Source organism: Ascaphus truei, chromosome 3, assembly GCF_040206685.1.
Source record: "Ascaphus truei isolate aAscTru1 chromosome 3, aAscTru1.hap1, whole genome shotgun sequence".
Taxonomy (NCBI): Eukaryota; Metazoa; Chordata; class Amphibia; order Anura; family Ascaphidae; genus Ascaphus; species Ascaphus truei.
In genome coordinates, this window is record NC_134485.1 from 333238278 (window position 1) to 333263070 (window position 24793).

Genomic DNA, 24793 nt, shown 5'->3' on the forward strand with positions numbered 1-24793 from the left:
GAAGAAAATAGGATGCTGTGAGCCTCACTCATGACATGGCAGAATCAGTTACCCAGGCATAATGGTTTCTACTGTTGTGTTAATTATATGTAACCCTCCCTGTCCAGTTTTTAGGGAGATTACATCATGTACTGTGCTTGGCTACTCAGCATGGGTCACCTTGACTCAGGGTACTCGATTTAGGCAGCTGTGTGATAAGGTAACAAGGATGCAAAATAACGGGCACCAGGAACTTTTTTAGCACAACAGTCTTTTATTTGTGTCCCTTGGCACGGGGACCACTCACACTCACATGACAACGTTGCACTGTTTTTATAACAGACGTACATAAATACAATGCCTCCATTAGGGCCCACTCTTAACACATCAAATGGAGGTGTGTTGACTTATTTGCTTCACTTGTGTAGGAACGCCCCCCCTTTGTTGCTTCGGGATCATTATCGGTAATACCCGGTTACAATGGGCACATACGGGAATCCTAGTGGGTCCTTTACAAGTGACCACAATACATTTGGCCTGTTTGGGAACTGCCTCTTGCATACAGACTGCGAGGAATATTAATGTGGATCCGCGGTTAGAACCAGTCCGCCGACTTTCGAGAGGCCCTCTGTGGCGTGCCATTTTCCTATCTGTTCAATAGTTTGAACTTCATTCATCTTCTTTTGGGATCCTAACTTAAAGGGGCACTGTCCCTGTCTACAACATAATAAAGCAGAAGGGCCTACTGCTATGTTAGTACTTTATGAACATCCCTATCTACTCTCCTCGAGGCTCCTCTCCCGTTGTCCACTGAAAACCCCATTGAGGGGGGGGGGGGGGGGTTATATGAGCATGAAACATATACACTCCTAAACTCACTTATTCATCCCTTTGCAAATTTGCACTCAACCATTCAAACTATATTAGGCACTGGCTCCCCCCCCCCCCCCCCCCCCCTCTACACACAATGAGAAACTTTCCCAAGCATGTCCAGGTAACAACAGACATATAGCAATCTCACCTGTATCCCCTTTTTACACTAACAATGCCCATGATCAGTATCTGCTTTTGTTGGCTGAAATTAACCATTGCCATGGCAACAGAGCACAGAGGAGTTAATGCAGCAATCCTCCATATTGACATTACCAGGTTCTGAGCCAGCAAGCTGTCCAGCAGCCATCTTTGGAGAGGGCAACTGCCATAATTTGAAGTAATTACATTCCTTTGCTTTTGTCCGACGCTAGTAGACCACCTCCAAAAAAGTAGAGAGGATATCTGCTTTAAATCATCACACTGGCACAATCATTCAAAATGTAGAAGCTGGAAAAATAAGTAAATCCTTTTAACCTGTCTTTCTTTCTACCATGGCAAATGAGTAGGGCCCTCATCACCTTCTGTATGGGTTACACGCGTGTTTGTGATTATTAGGTATGTAATTCTGTTTATGTCACTTATAGCACTCCCCATTGTACCGCGCTGCGAAATATGTTGACTTTTTACTAATAAACAATAATAATATATGTAGCGGTGTTTCCCCCACCCTCTGGGAGATTTGCCCTGCAACCAGGTGTGTAGTGCTGGTACCTGCTGACTTACAGGATACTGTTATTAGTGAGGTCATAAGGACAGGACTCTGGGGTAGATGATAGTTCTTTATCTCATTGGTGTCAGCGCCTCTATCTCTTGCTGGCTCCACGGATGTGAAGGCAATCTCTGCAGGAGAACTCACCACTTCTCCCCCGGATAGATTGCACTCACGAGGCAGGAGTATATTTTATAAACAGCAACTTCTTTTATTCTTTCTATTTGCATACAGCAATATAGCATACACGGGAACACTGCACACATTAGGCCTCCAGCCTCTGGATGGTCCCTGGCCTCCCACCCCTGGCCATGGGCACCAAGGGGGTCCTTGCTGGCACCAATGGGGGTCCTTGCTCTTCACTGACTCCCTATTAGAGTCAGAGGTATGGTATTCACTCCCACTCCCCTAAGCATCCTTTGGCATAGATGCTTACATCAATACATCAATAAGTATGTTTATATGTGTATCTCAACTAACCTTTGTACCTTCATGATACCCATAGAGATTGTTTTACTTATCTTGCACATTTGTACTCCTACGATACTGTATCTGCCTGTGTTCATTAGTTTTTGTTAATATTGCAAAAAAATGCAAGTTTTCCTTACAAGAATAAATGACTATGCTGTCTTCTGATTAAATGCGCATTAAAACAAAAATTCTACAAACATAGAGTTGACATTTTTATTTCCTGTTTTTTTTTCTCACACTATCACTAAAGTAGAGAAATAATATTAGTACGTTTTAGTATGTATAGGGGCCAATGCTTCTTTAAGTGTGTGAGCGTATGCCAGGTGTGTTGACATGTCCAAATGTAGAGGGACAGTCCGGTAGTGAGGACTAATGGAGGGGAATAATGTGATCTGGGTTTCTCCTACTCCAGCTAGTCAGGAAGTGAGAGATCCCTTCAGGGAGCTGCTGAATGCAGTTTGTCCATTGTTATGCCGGCTGACTGGATGCCTGGTTTCGCTCAGCCTTCCCTTATACCACCCAAGTTGAGGGAGGAGCAAAGCCCGCAGCATCAGCTGACCTGTTTCTCATTAGAAAACTCAGCTGTCCAACAACTCAGCCCTGCAACATAAATGCTTCTACTTTTGACCTGTCTCGACCTGACCAGCTAGTTCCTGTAAATGCTGTAACCTTCCCCAGAATTCTAAGTATGCTTGTGAGAATTAGCCCTTCTGCAATAGGTGTGGTGCCTGGCAAGCTGGGATGGATGTGAGAGAGGATGCCCTAGTCCTAATGCATACATCTCAGTGACCAAGGCACCTATGTCCTGAGATAAGAGTTCATCCTTTAAAGCCCTATTAACTTGGCATTTCCAAAGAAGATACATTTTTTTTTTAACCAAGCCAAAAAGGTTGCACAGCTTCCATTGAAATTATTAGCCGTGCATGCAGAGCCCAATGAAAACATAGGAAAGGGACATTCCACCTTTTTCTGGCAGCCTGTTTCTTTTCAGCGTATTAGTTGGCTGCTGTATTTTAAGCCAGTCAGGGCACTCTCCTACTGTATATTTCCGTCTGACTGGTATGCCGCGCTTAGAAGAACATCTCGCAAATCGGGTGCGATATTTGTGCAGAAGTCAGCAATGCATTTATAAAGGACACAAAATCATGAAAAGCAATGTTTTTTTTTTTAATTTTTACAATGCAAAGACTGGTGCTGTTTCCAGGCCCCAGGGACATTTCGTAAAAAGTGGCCAGCAACATGTTGCAAAGGAAGCGGTTCCACAGCGAGGACTGAAAGGGTTAATAATATACTTGTAATCTGTCAACCTGACTGACATAGGCTAAATTTTGAAATTCAGTTGGTTGATGTAAAAACTTAAAGGAGTTTAATCTTCCTTTTTGATTCAGTCTCCAGTGACATGTTCAGCCAGCTCGGGCTCTTACATTAACCAGCCCTCTTAATCTCAAACCAGCAGAGCCAGTAACCAACCTCACACTGATGATACCCATCAAGGTTGAAACATGTCTGTGAGTGGGTTTACTGGCTTCGCATCTTACCCCAGCATTTGCTTAAAAGCTGTGTTTAAAGCAGCATGCATTGGCTCAAGGGTTGCTCTGTAATAGGCGCTTGAGATAAAAGGTGGCACTGTGTGCTCATTTGCATGTCATTTCCCAGAATCCCTTGCTGCAGTGGAAGTGCTGTGTGCTGGGTGATAATGGTGAAAGACAGGGTTGCAGACCTGTCTAAGACATGCAAATGAACATACAGTAATATTTACAGTTGCTATATATATATATATATATATATATATATATATATATATATATATATATTTTATAATGTAGAGGTATCTGTACCATGTTAGCCGAGATTAATATTTAAAAACAAATAGACGATACCGTTCTGGGGCTAACAAAATGCTTTTATTTGTGCAAGCTTTCGAGATACACTGATCTCTTCTTCCAGCAGTGTTACAATGGATAAAGCAAGAAAGGTTTGTACTTAAAAACAGTGCATCCTGGAATGTATCTGACTGAAGCCTATCCCTCCCCCCTGTGCAGTAAGCGATTTATGACTTAAGGGGTGTGTGTGTGTGAATGTGTGTAAATATAAATTTATAAAGCGCCCACAGTGTACACAGCGCTTTACAAAAGATGTGTGTGTATATATACTGTATATATATTTAAATACTGTAACAGCTCCATCTGCTGTGTAAATTGTATATGACTTTATAATCTGAGGAAACACTCAGGCCACCTAGTTGGTACATAATACGTTTCCTGATGTTTTCATCAACTAATTAGAACAAAATCAGCAAAATGTACTTTTCCGGGTCAGTTTTCTTCGGCTTTGTAAACCAAAACAGCAACATCAATCAGGTGTTGTTGAACTCTGCGAGTCGTCTTTTTGTGCAAAGAAAACTAGACAGGATAAAAGGGCTCATTTACCAACATTAAAATGTGATGCAAACAAACATTTGGGATTTTGCTTATGTTTGTCAGATACAAGTGATGAAGGACATTCCCATAATTTGTTGCACTTTATTTGTTCTTCGGTGGTTTCTTTTTTTTTTTTATTGGGTTTACAAACATTATACAACAACCTTACAACAAAACAATACAGAAAAAAACAATAAGAAACAGAAAAACATACATTTACACAAAATTGTTTTTAGCATTGCTCATCATACTTACAATTTCAAAATTCAACACATTAACACAAATAATAATAACAATAAAAACAGATAATAGCATTTTCAAAGATTAATATCAAAGCTATCACCACACAGCCTCCTAACAGAATCTGGCATAAGATTCCTCATTCACCATCTCCCCCAACCACAATATACCATCATATTTCCTCAAGGGCGAAATTACCTGTGACCTATCGCAATCAGTCTGAGGAGACCCCAAGAGGTGCTGTATGCTCAAATGTCTGCATGATTGAATCCAATCCCTATCTTGTGACATAGTATCAATAAACTTTTCCCATTTTTGAAAAAGATTCTCGGTTCTTAATTCTTTATTTGTCTCAGCTTCTAATTTGTCCATCATCATCAATTTATTCAGATAATCGTTTAAAATATCTAAAGTGGGGGGTACAGGCTTTATCCATTTCACCATCACTGTTTTCCTTGCTGCAAGCAAGACAATCTCTGTTAGCCTTAATTCTTTCCAACTGTCTATATTTCCAAACAGTAAGGCTAAGGGCTCTTTTATTGTTGTTACCCCAATAACATACTTTATATACTGCAGAACTTTATCCCAAAAATCAGAAATAACCAGACAATCCCACAGTGTTTTAAATCCGCTCTTTCCTGGGAACACTTGGGGCACTTATTTTTAGATTTCTCCCCTTATAATTTTTCAGTGTTTTCTAAAGCTGTTTTTTGCTCCAATGGATCAGTGATACATCTCTGTAGCTTCCACAGAGCATGCCTGTCATGCCACAAAGTAAACTTGTGAGACCGCCTACATCCATTGTAGTCTCTGTCTTTCATTGCGAGCGGACGCATTGGTGCTGAGGCAGACAATCAGGCCTGTCCCACTAATTGGTGGAAACCTGAAAATAAGAAGTGCATCTAAGTTACTTATTCCTGGTAAATAAGAAATAGAAACATACATTGATCTGTTTTCCCCCACAAGCAGGTTTTTACTATTGTATTCATACAGTAACAGTAAGTGTATATTTCAGTATATTAGAGGCTAATAACCAAGCTTTATGTTTTACTTTATTACTCAGCTAGTAAAAACAGTACACAAACTAGTGGTAGAATCCAGGTTGTGTATGGCTTACAGCTGTAGTGTCTGATGCACTCAATAGCAGCAGTGTGTTTATTTCATATTTCATGGCTTGTAATAAGTTGTCATTGGCATTTGTTTCCTGCAGCTTCACTGGGAAAGAAGCAGATGTGCCGCTGACTGAAGTTTCCCTTTCTTATGGTGTCACATCAGTGTCCACCTGCCATGTTCAACTCTATGAACCCTCCTGTGAACAGCTATGTGGAACACTGCTACCTGAGGTCTCCTAGCGTGATGGGCGAAGGTCAGTGCCTGGTCACATTGAGGAACAGAGGTTTGACGCAGATCTTTGGGGAAAAAGGTCAGATAAATGTCAAAGCCTTTCCACTCCAGTCCAGAACAGAAATCACAAAGCACACAGCCATGGGAGTCTGATGATTCAATAAATAGCTATTGCAGTATAGAGACTTTCTGTGTTTGGGGATTGGTTTAGATCTATCTGTCTTAGGCTCCGAGTGACAGAAAGTCGTTATGATTTGTCAAGCCTATGTCTATCGGTTTCTTTTAATACTGTATGTCAGGCTATAAATATGTAACAACTATTGAGTCTAAAAGCAAAATTCTGAACAGAAAGCAGTGGGTAATGTTTTAAAGATTGTTGTTTAAGTTTAATAAACCTTTCATATTAAGCTTTGTGTGTGTAACAACTCAATACTATGAATAGTAGAATTTGATATTTATTACATCCCCACTTGGTTCACAGCCCAGGCTGTTAGTCACTGAGTCACTCCTCCTGCCATGCCCTAACTTTTATTCACTGTGCTGTCATCATTTCCAGGCATGAATGAGATGCCCTACTGCCATCAGACCAACCTCGTTACCAGTCATCATGGCTTCGGACTGGCACAAAGCAATGATCACATGGCTGGCACAGATGGTAAGTGTTGTAATATAATACAATTGCGGTAATCATTATTGGAACAAGGATCATGATATAAGGGGGGGTGGGGGGGCGAGGATTACATAAAAACTCTTATCAAACATACCAATTTTAGCAGGTTTTAGTATCATTCATTTGAAGTGAGCTGATGTCTTCTCCTGCACTGCACAGTTCCTTCACTGCATATTAAATAGAGGGTGAAAGAGATACGGCAACTGATCCTATCTGATGCTGAATAGAATTCAATGAGCCAGTTTTGCATTGGTTTATCAACCCATCTGTTGATTTACCAATAATATCAGAATTATACAAACAATAGTAATATAGTCACTGTCAATCTACAAGGATCTTACAATCACACAAGATTGTCTAAGATTACATATAGAAGGGGTTATTCATTAAACTGTGATTGTTCTGATTGGGGTCCTATAGCACAAAAACTCCCTTTTACTTTAGAAACCCCAAGAGGGTCTCAAAGCCGGATTTCACGGGTCACACTCAGTCATAAGCAAAAGACCTGTGTTACACTGACAAAACTTGCCCTGGTGGTAGGAGTGATTTTATCAACATGTTACACATTTCATGAATGCTGAGAGCAGTGGTAGAAGCAGCATTCTAAGGCTGCGCTTATAGTAGGCGCGACGTGATGGCTTGGTCGCGATCGCTAGAAGTCACATTAAATTTTTCCAGTGACGTCAGCGTGACGTCAGTGTCAAGGTTGCGTTGCCGTCACCGCCACTATAAGCACGGCCTAAGTTTGATTTACTTCTGATTTTAATCCTGTCAACAGGGTCTCGTTTCTCCACCCCTCGCAATTCGATGAAACTGAGTAAGAAGAGGGCTTTATCCATCTCTCCACTGTCGGATGCCAGCATTGATCTGCAGACCATGATCCGAACATCCCCTAACTCCCTAGTGGCCTTCATCAACTCCCGCTGTTCCTCGGCCAATGGTTCTTATGGCCACTTGTCCATAGGAACCATCAGGTAGATCATATATTTTTATGAATTTATATATTTATTCATTTACATGTATGTTATACAGTATATTGGTTCAACCCCCAAAACACACTGTACAATATGCCTCTCAAAGTTCTCTTGGGATAAAAATGATTGCAGATCACCCAGCATATCAGGAACTCTCCTTATTCTTACGCATGCATTAATTCTGAGACTCAACCAGTGCTTTTATGTGGCTTCTAGAAAGACAAGGTTTGCTCATCCACTTACGTGCCATTAATTTTCCACATATTGTCCTGCCCAGCAAACTGTTTGTTTTAAAAGGCGATCATTTAAAAAAAATGAATTTATGTTTAAATTACTCAGTTAAAATACTAGGTTATTTTAAAAAGGGATTCGTAATAGCATTTTTGAAGAGATGAAGTTACATCTATAATAGAAGTGTGCGTGCAAACTTACAGGTCACGTCTACCTGGCCTTTCTCAGACAGAGAGGGACTCCCAAGTAACCTAAACACCTCCCCAAACTCACTTTTACATAATATGTGGCGAGATACCTGTACACAAAAAGGAACATACAGCACGTGAGATCCCTGGGAAATATGCTAATTTAAATCATTTAAACACACTTTGCACATCCACATTAGTATATGGCCCATGTATCTCAGGTGTGTTCCTATTTGTAGAGGAAGTCCTATTTGTGCACAGATCTCCTCGTCTCCAGCAAAATTCATATTGCATGTTCTGGTAGGGAGTAGCGCCACCTTTAGGTAAGACAGGCATAATGCGAGCCATGCTATTTGAAGCCAACTAAGGCAGTGCTAATGTAGCATTGCGTTAAGCCTTTGCTAATGACATAAACAACGGCTGTTGTCTTTGCAGATAATTAGCTTTGTGGATATGCGTTAACCTCAGGGAAAACAACAGGCGTTAAAGATTTTGATAACAGTCTATTATTAGCACTGGTTAACGGTCCACTGGGTTATAGTGCTCCCTTTGTCCTGTGTGCACTATTGTTGTCTTGTAAACGCTGTACACATCATTAAGGTAAATAGATATATACATCAGGTATTTGCCACCCAAACCCCTCCATAGCATGTATATTACTGTTAGGATTAGAGTTAGGGACAAGGTATAGGAGGAATAAAGAGTATGAGAAGTGCTGGAAGTTGAATGGGAAATGTGTGTGGAAGTACTTCTTCATAGAAAGGGGGAGGAATAGCCTCCCAACAGAGGCTAATGCAGTGAGGGAATATAAAAATGCTTGGGATAGACATATGGCTAAACACAAAAGAAAGCCAATGAGCAAATGTGGTCTGAGGGTTTTTACACTAGTGATTAGCATGGGTAGGTTCATGGTCCAAGTGACTCTTATGTTCTGACAAATTCTGTTTCTATATACACACCAATCACAGCTATAGAAACAGATGCTACAACAATGATTGCACCTCTTCAGTGCTTTGCCAAAGTATTGTATGCTCAGGCAGTGCATATTAGCTGGACTTCTATTTTAATTCTGATTAAACTTACTTTCTTCACCTTTCAGTCCTTCCCTTGGGTACCAAAATTGCCTTAACCACCAGAGACCACAAGGGACACCCTATGGAACTAACCCTCTAATGCCTTATAATTCACATGAGCACTTGCCCAGCAGAGCAATGGGCATGCTCCAGCCACGTACCTCACTCAAACACTGCCAGGTGAGTTCAAAACTCAAGAGGTCAATGGCTCAGCATGAATGAGCAACTCTTCTAAACGAAAAACCAAAGCTCTGAACCCTTCTGACAAGGTAGATTTCAGTAGAAGGGTTTAGCAGGGTGAGCACAAAAGTCTTCGAGAGGGGGATGCTTCGGAGACCGCAGGGACCAATGTGATACATGGAAGGAGATTTGCCACATTGAGGCAGATATCCCAGACACGAGTCTGAAGATTCCGTATAAATTCAACAGTAGCTTAGTATTGGAGATTTCATATGCAATAGACAATCATACTGTGTACAGGAGATCTTAAACATGGTACTATCACAAACTCACTGTCTATAAACTAAGGACAACGTACTTACATTTCTGTAAAGCACTTTAGAGTAATGTAAAGATTTCTATATTTGTGTGTACATATAATTGTATCTTTGTCTGTAACTAGTTGTATTCATTATTGAGGTATCCCTCATTAATCTTTATGTTTACTACCAGTTCACCTTTAGTACAGTATCTTCACTTTCGTTAGTGCTTCAGCTGGAGGTCTTCTATGTTCAGTTTCCCTAATTTGTTTTATTTTTTATCCCATGGATGATAGAAATATACCTGATAGGCTCGTATCTAATAGTGCACCAAGTTAAATGCTCTTGCTGACTCTGTCGTGTCCCTTACAACAGCTGAAGTCGGAGCCACTATCCAGCACAGCACTGGATTCCATGAGCAGCAAACGGTTGGAGGAGGGATCTGAAGGGGATATATCTAGTCCTGCTTCTACTGGGACACAGGTAAAATTACAATGGGAACAGTAATATTGCAGACACTCTTTTACCAAATAAAACAGGGGGAGCTCTTTTGTATGCGTTATGAGGCAGATACGGAAGAACAGGATTTGAAAAGGAATTTCACACATTGAAAACAAAATTAGCATGTGGGTAACGTGTGGTGCATTTATGGACGTGCAAAATGTCAGTGCCCGATATTTTAAAATCATAAAAAAATCCAAAGCGCAGCAGATAAAGAGAATAAAAAAGCTTTATTGCATTAACACACAATATTATTCCAAAGCACCTACATGCCAGTGTTCTAGTCTATTATGACCTTCATCAAGGCTTCTAACCCGAGCTAACAAGGTACAAGTCAGGCCCAAGTTTTATAAACAGGGCATAAAACATTCTTGCAATCCATGTGCTGCCAATGACTGAACCATGCAATTGCACATAGATTGTAAGCTTCTTTTGACTGCCTGTGATTTAGGATCCTTTACTTGGGTTGCTGGATGGGCGCGATGACTTGGAGAAGGATGATGGAAAACATGAAGCAGAAGCTGTGTATGAGACTAATTGTCATTGGGAAAGCTGCATTAAGGAGTTTGATACGCAGGAGCAACTAGTTCACGTAAGATTTTATCATCTGCCGGCCTACCTATCTATCCAACTGTTTATATATTTATCTGAACGTTATTTGTGCCATTTGTATATTTCATGTATTGCATTAATATGGCCTCCCTTAAATCTCCCGCAAGTATGCTTGGTAATCTGTGGTGATAACAGGTCGAATAGAATCATGCGTTATCTTGCTCTTTCTCCCTAATGACTCTTCTGTAGCACATAAACAATGAACATATCCATGGCGAGAAGAAGGAGTTTGTGTGTCACTGGCAGGACTGCTCGCGGGAGCTGAGGCCCTTCAAGGCACAATACATGCTTGTGGTCCACATGAGGAGGCACACTGGGGAGAAGCCCCACAAATGCACAGTGAGTTTGACCGAAGCATAATAGCAGAAAAGTAGACGGTTCATATTTGAAGGTTTAAGATGGATTTGATCTGGACATGATGCCTGTTTCAGAATGACTAGGCTCCTTGTGACTGGGGCTAAATCCAACTAGTAGCAGCAAAGTGGGTTTGAAGAGATTTAGGAAGTCGGGTGATAGAAATATTAAAGCAACAATCCCTACCAAAAATGAAATGGGAAGTCAAAATGCACCCTGGTAGTGTATGCTGTGATGTGCCATTTTCTCAATTTCTTTAATTTTCTAAGGACAGCAACGGATGGACTCCACAAATGTAAAAATAAATGTAGGGATTGCTGCTTTATAGCTCCACTTAGATTTTAAATGTAGCTATGTGCCCTGAACAAGGAGAGCACCTAGAGAGCATCTCTGCCCTGGTTTAGCCTGAGGTAGCCTCTCAATTCTGCAGTGATTCCAACTTTTATTAAAAGCCATATTGTGTACGGCAGAAATATAACTTGCTACCGACAGCAGCCCTGTCTGTCCACAATGGTCTCAGCTTTCATTTTCTTTCTTTTCCCTGAAGTTTGAGGGCTGCAACAAGGCCTACTCACGGCTCGAGAACCTGAAAACCCACCTGAGGTCCCACACTGGGGAAAAGCCTTACGTCTGTGAACATGAGGGTTGCAACAAGGCCTTCTCTAATGCTTCAGACAGAGCCAAGCACCAGAACCGCACTCACTCCAATGAGGTACGGAACAGCAAAAGCACCAAGTGTGAGGGGTCTGCATGGGGGTTATTTGATTCCCAAATGGCTGCTGAATACCTATCCATCCAGGCATGGGGAGCATACATTTCTGCTTTAAAAGTACAGTTATAGCTGAAGCATTCATGCAAATGCTAAACTACATGTTTTTACAGCTACTGTATACGTTTGTATAACCCAAAGTCTACTCTTGATAACTGAGGCACATAGAGATACAGTGATTACGTTGGTAAAGAGGGGAAGCTCACCTGCCTAAAGTCATAGGAAGCTTCCACATTCCCTTAGTCACAAGTCATGAGCTTGTTGGCATTAACATGAAAGAGCAGCTTTCCACAAATTAAGATGCAGTTAACTCTTGTGGTTGTTCTCCTGGGCAAGAACATTTGCATTAACAATCTGTGTTACATATTATTACTATTGTACAACATACAGCCCACCAGACACTGTCACTCGCATTTGTCACATTTCTCTCCTTTCCTAGAAACCTTATGTGTGTAAGATTCCCGGCTGCACCAAGAGATACACAGACCCCAGCTCCCTCAGAAAGCATGTCAAGACGGTGCATGGTCCCGAGGCGCACATCACCAAGAAGCACCGTGGAGATGGGATGCCAAGGAGCCATGCCACACATGAGGGTGCAAGTTCTCAAGGGGGTAAATGTGATATTCAGCACGACCTGGAAGCAAGCTCTTCTCGGGAGACACGGAAGGAGGAGGGGAGGTTGACCGTGCCCGACATGATCTTGGTAAGAACAGTGTGAGCCGTTCCATAATAACCATTGTATGTGCAGGAGAGGCCTGCAGTGCATGAAGGGAGTTTCCACTTCTCTGGGGAGGACCAACCTTTTCCTGCTCAATAGGCACGATCGAGTAGCATTTCTTACTGATCTAAAGAACATTATGGGCCATATATGCTACGTAGTCTACAGCCATAAGGCACGTTCAATCCCTGGCAGACTCTTTACATACAGCCTATTCAAGTAAATGGGTTGTAAGGTCTCTTCCAGCGCAGGAAAGTATATGATGGCATAAAACTGATTAATAATATGGGCACAAGTGCTAATCTACTGCTACAGAAAAGGTTTCTGTAGGTTACTTTCCTTACTCCCATTTATTGCAAGATAGGTGTCACCACCCCTAATTGCAAAAGAACACAACTTTTTTTACCTGCCTTTATTGATAGAGCAGATAGAACAAATGGTGATGCACTGCATGAAAACGGGCTGGACTGCTTGAAGATAAAATCAGTTTATTCGCACATAGCGAACCTCTGTTGTGGGAAAAAGTTACGCTCTAACAGGTTTCACGCCTCTCAAAAATAAAGTTTTAGAGTTTAACTTGTTCCCTCGATAGAGGTTCGCTGTGTGCTAATAAACTGATTTTATCTTCAAGCAGTCCAGCCCCTTTCATGCAGTGCACCACCGTTTGTTCTATCTATCCTTCGTTTTCCTACATGGCCGGAGCATGCTGACGGAACTCCTATAAACATCCCGTGAGTACTTGGGAATTGGTGGCTGGCAGCTACAGTACAATTTTAGTACAATTTTTACTATGTTTTATATATACTCAAACTGTATTAATATCTACCCATAGGCCAGCTGTGGCACAATCCATCACAAAACGGACTCACTTGCTGATGTCTTGTCACAGAGCTTTTCAGTCACAGCTTGTGCCAGAGAAGGAGTGATTTCACATTGATTTATATATAAAAAAAAAAAAGCTGAGACCCTTTGATCTATAAACGAGAGGAGAGCCCCTGGATTTATTCTGAGAACAACTACATTTGGTTATATACTGTGAACCACCACTGAGGTTTTTTGGATAAACTGATATGGGACTTGTTCCTAAGGTCTAAAGAGCATTACTTAGTTATTCTACCATTTACTGTAATAGAGACTTGGATACTGTACGTATTATTAAGTATTACTCGCTTTTTAATGGAAAATATCTCCATAAGAGTGTCACGGGAGACCAGGACTAATACCAGGGATCAATATCGTCAGACAGAAACACAAGAGTTTATAAAATTAATTTACTGGAAAAAGTATCCACAACCGACAAATAGACAGACAACACACATACTCACAACTGGGGAAAAACGGGGAATACCCTGTAGTCCTAGTTGCAGGGACCGCCTTGCAGAGATTTCTCCTGTTATCTTCCTTCTTCTTGCTCAGTGCCTACAGGGACTGGTTTTCAGGCCTGGGACCAGCACTGGAGCTCTGTATCTGCAGCTGGCAATCACCACCATAAATGGAGCTTGAACTTGAGCTATCTAGGGGTCTCCCTCCTTACCTTTTTATACACTTAAAACATAATTTAGAAACATTCAGGGCCAGGTGCTGTCTACGAGCCCAGGCCCTGATTGGTGGGTAGAAATGCAACATTGAAAAGAGCAACATACAAACTGCTACAGGGAAATGTCACAGACAGTTTAGCAACATTTCCCCTGCAACCACATTAACCCCTGGTCCATGAACTGCTGGAACCAGGCAAGTTACAGACATAATACAAATATAACATAATATAATACACTGTATTATTGACAGGTAGGAGTAATGGCAGACTTGACCTTTATTAACAGCAGCCATTTTACCCCTACCGTCACAAAGAGATCGTAAGCATGACTACTAAAATTGATATACAAAGTATTATTCTCATTTGACCCCACTTTTTCAGGACATACACAGAGTTGATATTCCAATTTATCACAACAGGTTCTCTCAGTAAAATAATCTTTATGCGGCGGGCCCCTGGACGTGTTTTTTTTATCAGTGTATATATACACTCGGCATCATTATACAGTACATAGTGTTCATTATCAGCATATAAAAACTCAGCATCATTATACAGTACACTGTGGTATGTTCATTATTAGCAAATTATCTCATTCTCACACACACTCCCCCCAACACACACTCATCCCCCCTAACACACACCCCCCCCAACACACTCCACTCCTTCATAAGCACCCCCCCTTACACTCCCGTCACTTACCACACACACTTCTCCCTCTCACACTCCCCCTCTTTCACATCCTCACATACATCTCCCTTCCACTCTCCCTCTCCTCACACTCCCCAGCTCTCTCACACTCTCTCTGTCACTCCCCCATCTCTCTGACGCCCCCTTTCAGTCCCACTCTTTAACTCTGCCTCTCTTATTCCATCCCCCTGGTCTCTATAACTTTCGCTTTCCCCCTACACACACCTCTCCCCCACTGTTACACACACACCTCTCTGCCCCCTTACACACACCTCTCTCCCATCTTACATACCTCTCTCCCACCTTACACACCTCTCTGCCCCCTTACACACACCTCTCTGTCCCCTCTTACACACACACCTCTCCTCCCTTATACACACACCTCTCTGCCCCCTTACACGCCTCTTTGCTCTCTCTTACACACACACACCTATCTCCCCTTTTACACACACCTCTCTTCCCCTTACACATACACCTCTCTCCCCCTTTCAGACAAAGTTCTCTCCACTCTTACACACACACACCTCTCCCCCTTACACACACCTCTTTGCCACCTTATACACAACTCTCTGCCCCATTACACACACACCTATCTCACCCTTACACACACCTATCTCCCCCTTACACACACACCTCTTTGCCCCCTTACACACACACCTATTTGCCCCCTTACACACACACCCCTCCCTCTTACACACACCTCTCTGTCCCCTTACACACACCTCTCTGTCCCCTTACACACACACCTTTCTGCCCCCTTACACACACCTCTTTGCCCCCTTACACACACCTTTTTGCCCCCTTACACACACCTCTCCCTCTTACACACACCTCTCTGTCCCCTTCCACACCTACCTTTCTACCCTCTTACACACACCTCTCTGCCCCCTTACACACCTCTCTCCATCCCTTACACACACACACACACACACACCTCTGCCCCCTTACACACACACCTATTTCCCCTCTCTCTCCATCCCTTACACACACACACACACACACACACACACACACACACACACACACACACACACACACACACACACACACACACACACCTCTCTTCCCCCTTGCACACATCTCTCTTCCCCCTTACACATAAACCGCTCTCCCCTCTTACACACACCTCTTCCCCCTTACACACACCTCTCTCCTTCCTTACACACACCTCTCTCCCCCCTTACACACACCTCTTTGCCCCCTTACACACACCTCTCTGCCCCCTTACACACACACCTATCTCCCCTTTTACACACACCTCTCTTCCAACTTACACACACCTCTCTTCCCACTTACATCTCTCTTCCCCTTACACATACACCTCTCTTCCCCCCTTACAGACAAACCTCTCTCCACTCTTACACACGCCTATCTCCCCCTTACACACATCTCACTTCCCCCTTACACATACACCTCTCTCCCCCCTTACAGACAAACCTCCCTCCCCCTTACACACATCTCTTCCCCCTTACACCCACCAGTCTCCCCCTTACACACACCTCTTTGCCACCTTACACACAACTCTCTGCCCAATTACACACACAACTATCTCCCCCTTACACACACACTTATCTGCCCCCTTACACACACCTCTTTGCCCCCTTACACACACCCCTCCCTCTTACACACACCTCTATGTCCCCTTACACACACACACACACACACACACACACACACACACACACACACACACACACACACACACCTCTTTGCCCCCTTACACACACCTCTCTCCGTCCCCTTACACACACACCTCTCTTCCCCCTTACACATAAACCGCTCTCCCCTCTTACACACACCACTTCCCCCTTACACACACCTCTCTCCCCCCTTACACACACTTCTTTGCCCCCTTACACACACTTCTTTGCCCCCTTACACACACCTCCCCCCTTACACACACACACTTTCCCCCTTTACACACACCTTTCCCTCTTACACACACCTCTCTGCCCTCTCGTACACACACCTCTTCCCCATTACACACACCTCTATGCCCCCTTAAACACACACCTCTATGCCCCCTTAAACACACACCTCTTTACACACAGACACACACCTCTCTCCACCTTACACAAACACCTCTCTGTCCCCTTATACACACACCTCTCTTCCCCCTTACACACACAAACATCTCTCCCCTCTTACACACACCTCTTCCCCCTTACACACACACCTCTCTGCCCCCTTACACACACACCTCTCTGCCCCCTTATACATACACACACACACACCTCTCTGCCCCTTTACACACACACTTCTCTGCCTCCTTACACACACCTCTCCCCTATTACACACACCTGTCTTCTGCCTTACACACACCTCTCTTCCCCCTTACACACCTCTCTCCCCTTACCCACACCTCTCTCCTCCTTTGCACACACACCTCTTTGCCCCCTTGCACACACACCTCTTTGCCCCCTTACACACACCTCTTTTCCCCCTTACATACACTTATTTGCCCCCTTAAACACACCTCTTTGCCCCCTTAAAAACACACCTCTTTACACACACACCCCTCCTTCTTCTTACACACACCTCTCTGTCCCCTTACACACCACTCTGCCCCTTTACACACCTTTCTCCCCTTTACACACACCTCTCCCACCTTACACACCTCTCCCCCTTACACACCTCTCCCCCTTACACACACCTCTTTGCCTCCTTAAACACACACCTCTTTACACACACACCCTCCCTCTTACACACGCCTCTTTGTCCCCTTACACACACACCTCTCCCCTTTACACACACCTCTCCTCCTTACACACACCTATCTCCCCCCTTACACACACCTCCCTGCCCCCTTACACACACCTCCCTGCCCCCTTACACACACTTATCTGCCTCCTTACACACACACCTCTCTCCCCCTTACACACACCTCTCTGCCCCCTCAGACACACACACACACACACCTCTCTGCCCTCTCTTACACACACCTCCATGCCCCCTTACACACACCTCTATGCCCCTTAAACACACACCTCACTCCTCCCTTACACACACACACTTCTCTGCCCCTTTACACACACCTCTCTACACACACACGCACACGCACACGCGCACACCTCTGCCTCCTTACACACACACCTCTCTCCCCTCTTACACACACCTGTTTTCTGCTTACACACACCTCTATTCCTTCTTACACACCTCTCTCCCCCTTACACACACCTCTTTGCCCCCTTAAACACACACCTCCTTACACACAGACACTTCTCCCCCTTACACACACCTCTCTGCTCCCTTACACACACACACACACCTCTCTGCCCCCTTACACACACACCTTACTTCTCCCCCATTACACACACTTCTCTGCCCCTTTACACACACCTCTCTGCCCCCTTACACACACCTCTCTTCACCCTTACACACACATACCTCTCCCCCTTACACACACACCTCTCTGCCCCCTTACACACACACACACACACACACACACACACACACCTCTCTCCCTTCTTACACACACCTGTCTTCCGCTTACACACACTTCTCTTCCCCCTTACACACACCTCTTTGCTTCCTTAAACACACACCTCTTTACACACATACACCCCTCCCTCTTACACACACCTCTCTGTCCCCTTACACACACACACACACAACCTCTTTGCCCCTTACACACACACCTCTCGCCCCCTTACACACACCTCTCTGCCCCCTTACACACCTCTCTGCCCCCTTACACACACACCTCTCTGCCCCCTTACACACACACACACACACACCTCTTCCCCGTTACAAACACACATATATGCCCCCTTAAACACACACCTCTTCCCCCTTACACACCTCTCTCCCTCATTACACACACCTCTCTGCCCCCTTACACACATCTCTCTGCCCCCTTAGACACACCTCTCTGCAGGCGGGAAACTGCCTGCTGCCGTTGCCACCCTTCTACATGGTGCGCTTCTCTAGGAATTGTCGGGTCTGATTTTTCAGTGCTCATCAGCTGTCAATCACCACTGAGCACTGAATAGTTGTGCCCCACAATTCCTATCACAGAGCTCAAAACGCATAGGTTGCTGGAGGGGAGGGTGCCCAGGCCCCATTCATTAATCCTGATGTGCATTGGCCACCGGCGCCACACTGGTAAGCATTTTTACAACCGGTGCAAAGTCGCTGAATATCAGCCTTGGAGATACAGATGTAGGGGCTCTATTACCCCTGTTACTGCAATAAATAACACCGAAAATATTGAGTGTTTTAAAGAGATAACACGCGTGTTACCATTATTTTCAATGGAGCTTCGGTATTTCTTGCGATAAATATCTAGGTAGCATTAACGCATCGCACTGTAATATCTATATTTTTACTAAATCTGTATAAATTAAGTTAAGTGCTCTAGAAAACTATTCTAACCACTAAGATTTTTCTATCTTCTTTGGTGTATAGAAGTCCCAGCCCAGTCCTGGTGGACAGTCATCTTGCAGCAGTGAAAGGTCCCCACTGGGCAGCACCAACAATAATGACAGTGGGGTGGAAATGAATGCCAACACAGGCGGGAGCTTTGAGGACCTCTCCAACCTTGAGGACATCCCATCAGTGGAATCTATGGGTACTGCAGGGGCTTCAGCCCTGAGGAAGCTAGAGAACCTCAGGATTGATAAACTGAACCAGCTGCGCAAAGCACCAGCTTCTGGAAAGACTTGCAAACTGCCTTCCACGCAGAACACTGGTATGTGTTGCTACAACTGCCCCTACTTTTGACTGAAAGAGGCATTGGAACAGAAAGATAAAGAGAGGGTGGCAAACACTTGGAGGGAATAAAATACAGACATGGGTGGGAAAATGGGAGAGGAACAGGAAGCTGGGTGAGGGAGACGAACATGAGAGAGAACAGACAATAAATTTAAGGGAGAGAATGATAGGATACTAAGACAGATTAAGATAAGGGAGCTGATGGTGTACAGCAAGAGGGTAAAGCAGAAAAAAGGTACTATAGTTTTAGCCAGCCCCTGTAACATTTCACCTCTGATTTTCTATTTCAGAAAAAAAAGATAGGTCTCACGGACAATAAGTGAGCTGTACTGCATCGGAAAATGATAATCTCATTCTTGCTTCTCCAGGTCCTCGGGGGGAGTTGGCAGGTATCTGTGGACCACTGGGAATGGCCACCGGCCACCACATCATGGAGTTGTCTGCCAGCGACCCCATAAACCAGCTGAATGACAGACGGAACAGCACCACCAGCACTATGAGCTCAGCCTATACAGTGAGCCGCAGATCCTCAGTGGTGTCACCATACCTTTCCAACCAAAGGTCCGGTGATGTCGGTAACATGGTTGATACATATGACCCCATTTCACCTGACACTTCAAGACATTCCAATGAAGCTATTCATGCTACTGGGCTCCCAGGACTTACTCCAGCACAGCACTACAGACTGAAGGCCAAGTATGCTGCAGCAACTGGGGGCCCCCCTCCCACGCCACTGCCCAACATGGAAAGGATGAGCATAAACAACAGAATGGGATTTGTTGCTGGTGATCACCGTGGGTCATCCATTTCTTCTCTGCTAGCTAATGGACCTCACAGAAGACACAGTAACAATGAATACCACAGCTATGGCACAGGCATAATTCACCCAGCTCAGGCACCAGGAGCTGGAATTAGAAGAGCCAGTGACCCTGCAAGAACGGGTGGAGATCCTCAGGCAGTCCCCAAAGTCCAACGTTTTAAGAGTATGACAAACATGAATTTCTCCATGATGGGAAGACAAGCTAATGGTCTACAACAAGCATTTGGAGGCTCAGATGCCAACTTGCAAAGGCATATTTTTTCCCCCCGGCCTCCCAGCATAACTGAGAATGTGTTCATGGAATCCATTGGCATAGATGGAGCATCCAACACTAAGGAGCACAACATGATGTCACATAATGAGATGCAGCACTATATTGGCTATCAGGGTCAAGGATCTCAGATGGTTGTTCCCAATGATCAGACGAACTTCAACCACCAACCTCATGGGTTGAATGTGCAAAACCAGAATTCTTACAGTAGTTCTCAAAGAGCTATGGGCAACATACATGTGAATCCAGAAAACCATTCAGCGCAGAGCAATGTTTTGGCTCAAATAGATTATAACCAGTGCCAAATGACAGTGCGCAACCAGCCTTTCCTGAACATGAGACAGATGAGCAGCAATGCTAACTTACCCATACAGTGGAATGAAGTAAGTTCAAGGACAATGGACGTGGAAGCTGGCCAGAGCCCCCACCACCAGATAATACCATCAAATGTACAACCTGGAAACCAGTGCCACACCCATTACTCAAACCCCACAGTGCCAGAGCAAGTCAAACACGTTGGCATGGTGAACAGTAATTCATGTCAACAGGGGGTGTTTATGAATAATCAAAGATGTAACCAGTTTGGTCAGGTGCAGATCAAACCTGAGCAACAGTTTCATCAGTCTATGCCCTCCATGATGTCCTGTCAGAACATGAAGAATCCCACAATGCAGCAGCATGCTTTCACCCAGTCAAATACTATGGCCATATCCCCTGGAGATGTGAACTGTGATTATCAAGGACAATCTGATAGCCAACCGGACACTTGCTTCAACATGGGTCTCAACCCTAGCATGCTGAGCCCTCAGGGGCGTAGGTCTCAGACACCTATGATGCAAGTGAAGGAGATGATGGTCAGAAACTATGTTCAATCCCAACAAGCACTGATGTGGGAGCAGCAGCCCAAAAATGTGCCCATGATGGGAAGCACTGGGGAAGGAGTGGATACTGGACAGAATCATACCAAGAATACACCTCATGGCCAGGTTTTTATGAGCCCCAAGTACATGAATTATCAGGAAAAACCAACACAAAGTAACCTAATGAGTCCAGGTTCCCAAGATAGCCAATCAAGTCACACTAAATCCCTGATGAACCCAGGCAGCCAATGCTATAATTTAGACATGGTGCCCCATCCACCTTGTGGCCCTAAGCCTCTAAGCAGGCAGCACAGTATGTCCAGCCAGTCAACATACATGGGAAGCCCACCCCAACTCAGCCCATCCTATCAATCATCTGAATCCAGCCCTAGAAGATTACTCCATCTGCCTCCAATTCAGTCTCAACCAGAAACCAATGACAACACCAGCATAATGTATTACTCAGGGCAGGTCGAGATGCATCATGGGAAAGGAGGGACTCATAAACTTGCACCACCACTAAGTCACAACCAGACCAGCTGTGACAGACATCAACATGGCCAGTTCAATAACAACCTGGGCTTCCTCAAGACAGACTCTATGCCTTACACAAGCTCATGTCCAGCCTCCAATCCATTAGACAGTCTTGATTTGGAGAATACACAAATTGATTTTACTGCCATTATAGATGACACTGACCATCCTTCCCTGATGCCGGTTAGCTTAAGTCCAAGTGGCCTACCATGCTCCTCTCAAGCTTCCTCGCACTTGAACACTCCTCGCAACCCAACAGCTATGCATCCGAACATGGCTGTGGGAGACCTGAGCTCCATGCTGACTTCTTTGACTGGTGAGAACAAGTTTCTCAACTCTATCTCTTGAGTAGTCCAGTATTAGATTGGAAGGGACGTGTATGACAGCTGCCCAGATCAAATTGATCTTACATGGTGCAGAGCTCACTCAAAAAACTTTGACTTCTTGATCTTTGAAAATGCTGGGAATTTTGTAAATGGTCTGATAAAAAGAAAAGGCAGGATGCAAGTTTTTTTCTGGCCCAGAAAAGCACATTGATACCATGTCCATAGCAAATTTTTCTCCTAAATGATCGTTTTTTAAAAAAAAAAAAAAACAACTCTATCATGAAAGTCACATTTACTGTATGACTATATTTGCACATGTTCTGTGATTACAACCCTGGGTGCCTCATGTAGATGAAATTGGACAAATTTACTTTAGGATTTAGGTTATCACCAACTTATCCCCTTTTTTAAATGAAAATGTCAGACTATATGAGCTAAGCTAGCATCAAATAATACCCATTCAAGGGCTCCTAATAAAAGAATATTTGATGTTCCTTAAAGTTTAACAAAGCTAAAAAAAAACATTGACACAGCCTTAGCACACCTTAAGGCCCTTTCACGTGAATGGGCCTTATAGTGTGTTTAGGCTTATCACCGTTTAGTAAATCTAGGCCTAGAGGTTAATAGCTTTGTTAATCAACAAATACCTATTCCTGGCTTCAAAGCCCAATTGACAATTGCAGCTACCTGTATCACAGTTCTCTGCAGGATATGCTAGTTACAGTAGATATCACTGCTTTTGTGGCTTCCTGATCAAAGAACAACCTCACAAGGGAAACTTTCTGCTACCTCCGACAGCTCATGTTGTGGTTTCTCACTTTTTTATGATATGCTGGAGAAACAAATAAAAAGAATCCTTAATTGAAAGTTGTTCATGGTATATCACTTAGACAACTTATGCAGAAATGTCATCAAATGCCGTTGACCTGTCTACCCCTGTGATTAGTGATATGCACCACGCTTCACTGAAGACTTTAGTCGGAGCATATGTAGAAAGTTTGGACACATGAAGTTGGAAACTCTGAGAAGCTGTCTAGTGAAACTGCAAAGCTGGCACATGTACATAAGATGGACTTCAAATTGTGGGTGACTCTTCACGAAAGATTGATGATAGGTCCAATGCAATACCTACATTATATGACAGCTTTAGGATGTAGACTGGGTCCTTGAGAAGAAGTTGCCCCCTGGCTGCCTAAGCTAATTCCCTCTTAACTCTTGAATAAAATAATGTTTAAAAAATACCAAAGAACACTTTTTATTAAGATAAAAACACACTTTCTACTTTATTTTGTGTTTTAGTTTGGACAAAGATATATATATATATAATGTAGAAAATAACTTCCTTAATGCTAAAATGACCTTCATATTTCTGGCTCACATTCAAAATGTTAAAAAAAAAAAGGATGTTTAATGTAAAAACAAAATGTTTATTTTTGAACCGCTCGGGGAAGCTTGTAAATCCCATTTCCTGTTTTGTACAGTGTGTATTTTTTTTATATCTGTAAATTCATTTTTGCTAGCAAAATCTTTTCATAATAATAAAATAAATGTCTCCATTCCTAACTTTGCCTCGTTTATTTAACCAGCATACGGAACACACTGTGAGCAGGAACCACAGGGACAATATTTTTTAGAAAGCTCAGAAGGGCTATATATCTCCTGAGATGTAAGAAACCTGTTAATCAAAGTGCCTTATATTTGATACAGATGATTAGTCAGACGAGTTTACGCAGACACAGAGTGTTTAGAAGCATAGAAAAAGAAAAGAAATACTATGTAATAAGGATTGTTAAAAGGCTATATCAATACTGTAGTGCCGACGAGTATTCTAAAACAAATCTGGGGCAATCACCAACAAGAACCAGGTACATGCTAGGTACATGCTGCAACATTTCAGTGACATTTCTGCAGACAGACTAATGGCCCATCGTATTGACAGCAGGGGTCCCTGGCAGTCCCATTCAAACTGAATGGGACTGCCAGGGACCCCTGCTGTGTTAATCCGATGGGCCATTACTCTCTGCAGAAATGCCACTGAAATGTTGAAGCACGTACCCAGCATGTACCTGGTTCTTGTTGGTGATAGCCCCAAATTTTCCAAGGCAAGTTTTAGAATACTCGTCGGCGCACCTGTATGTGTGTAACCCCTCTTTAAAAAAGAGTGTCACATCAAGGTGTATTATCGAGTGTCACATCGAGGTGCTCAGTGTCTCTATTTACTTTCTCAGGGTTGCTGGCATCCGAACGGGGTGGGCATGTATGCTATGAGGTTGAATGAAGGGGGCCATTCTTAGTCCTTTGCTATAAAGCTACCGGTTGCTTCTCTGCCTGGGATCTATGGTAGGTAGCTGAAGGTTCATCCTCCCATCCCTATGTATTTAACGTAGGAAAAGATACGGTGTTAAAGACAGCATTCCTAAGTAGAATATAGAGTTATATA

General features: G+C 43.6%; 1 protein-coding gene across 3 annotated transcripts in view; it reads left to right on the forward strand.

Moving 5' to 3' along the window:
• The window catches only part of GLI1 (GLI family zinc finger 1), a 151150-nt gene extending 127282 nt beyond the window's left edge, over nt 1-23868 (forward strand). For 2 of the 3 annotated variants that reach the window (XM_075591524.1, XM_075591525.1), the window contains exons 2-12: nt 5903-6115; nt 6593-6691; nt 7485-7680; nt 9199-9352; nt 10027-10134; nt 10604-10744; nt 10954-11103; nt 11666-11830; nt 12327-12590; nt 19237-19519; nt 19911-23868. In XM_075591524.1, the coding sequence (XP_075447639.1) occupies nt 5953-6115; nt 6593-6691; nt 7485-7680; nt 9199-9352; nt 10027-10134; nt 10604-10744; nt 10954-11103; nt 11666-11830; nt 12327-12590; nt 19237-19519; nt 19911-22375 (4188 nt within the window). In that variant the 5' untranslated portion in view covers nt 5903-5952 and the 3' untranslated portion in view covers nt 22376-23868. The remainder of the gene's footprint in view (nt 1-5902; nt 6116-6592; nt 6692-7484; nt 7681-9198; nt 9353-10026; nt 10135-10603; nt 10745-10953; nt 11104-11665; nt 11831-12326; nt 12591-19236; nt 19520-19910) is intronic. The other variant, XM_075591526.1, reaches the window with a different exon arrangement.
• Nucleotides 23869-24793: the final 925 nt, after the last annotated feature.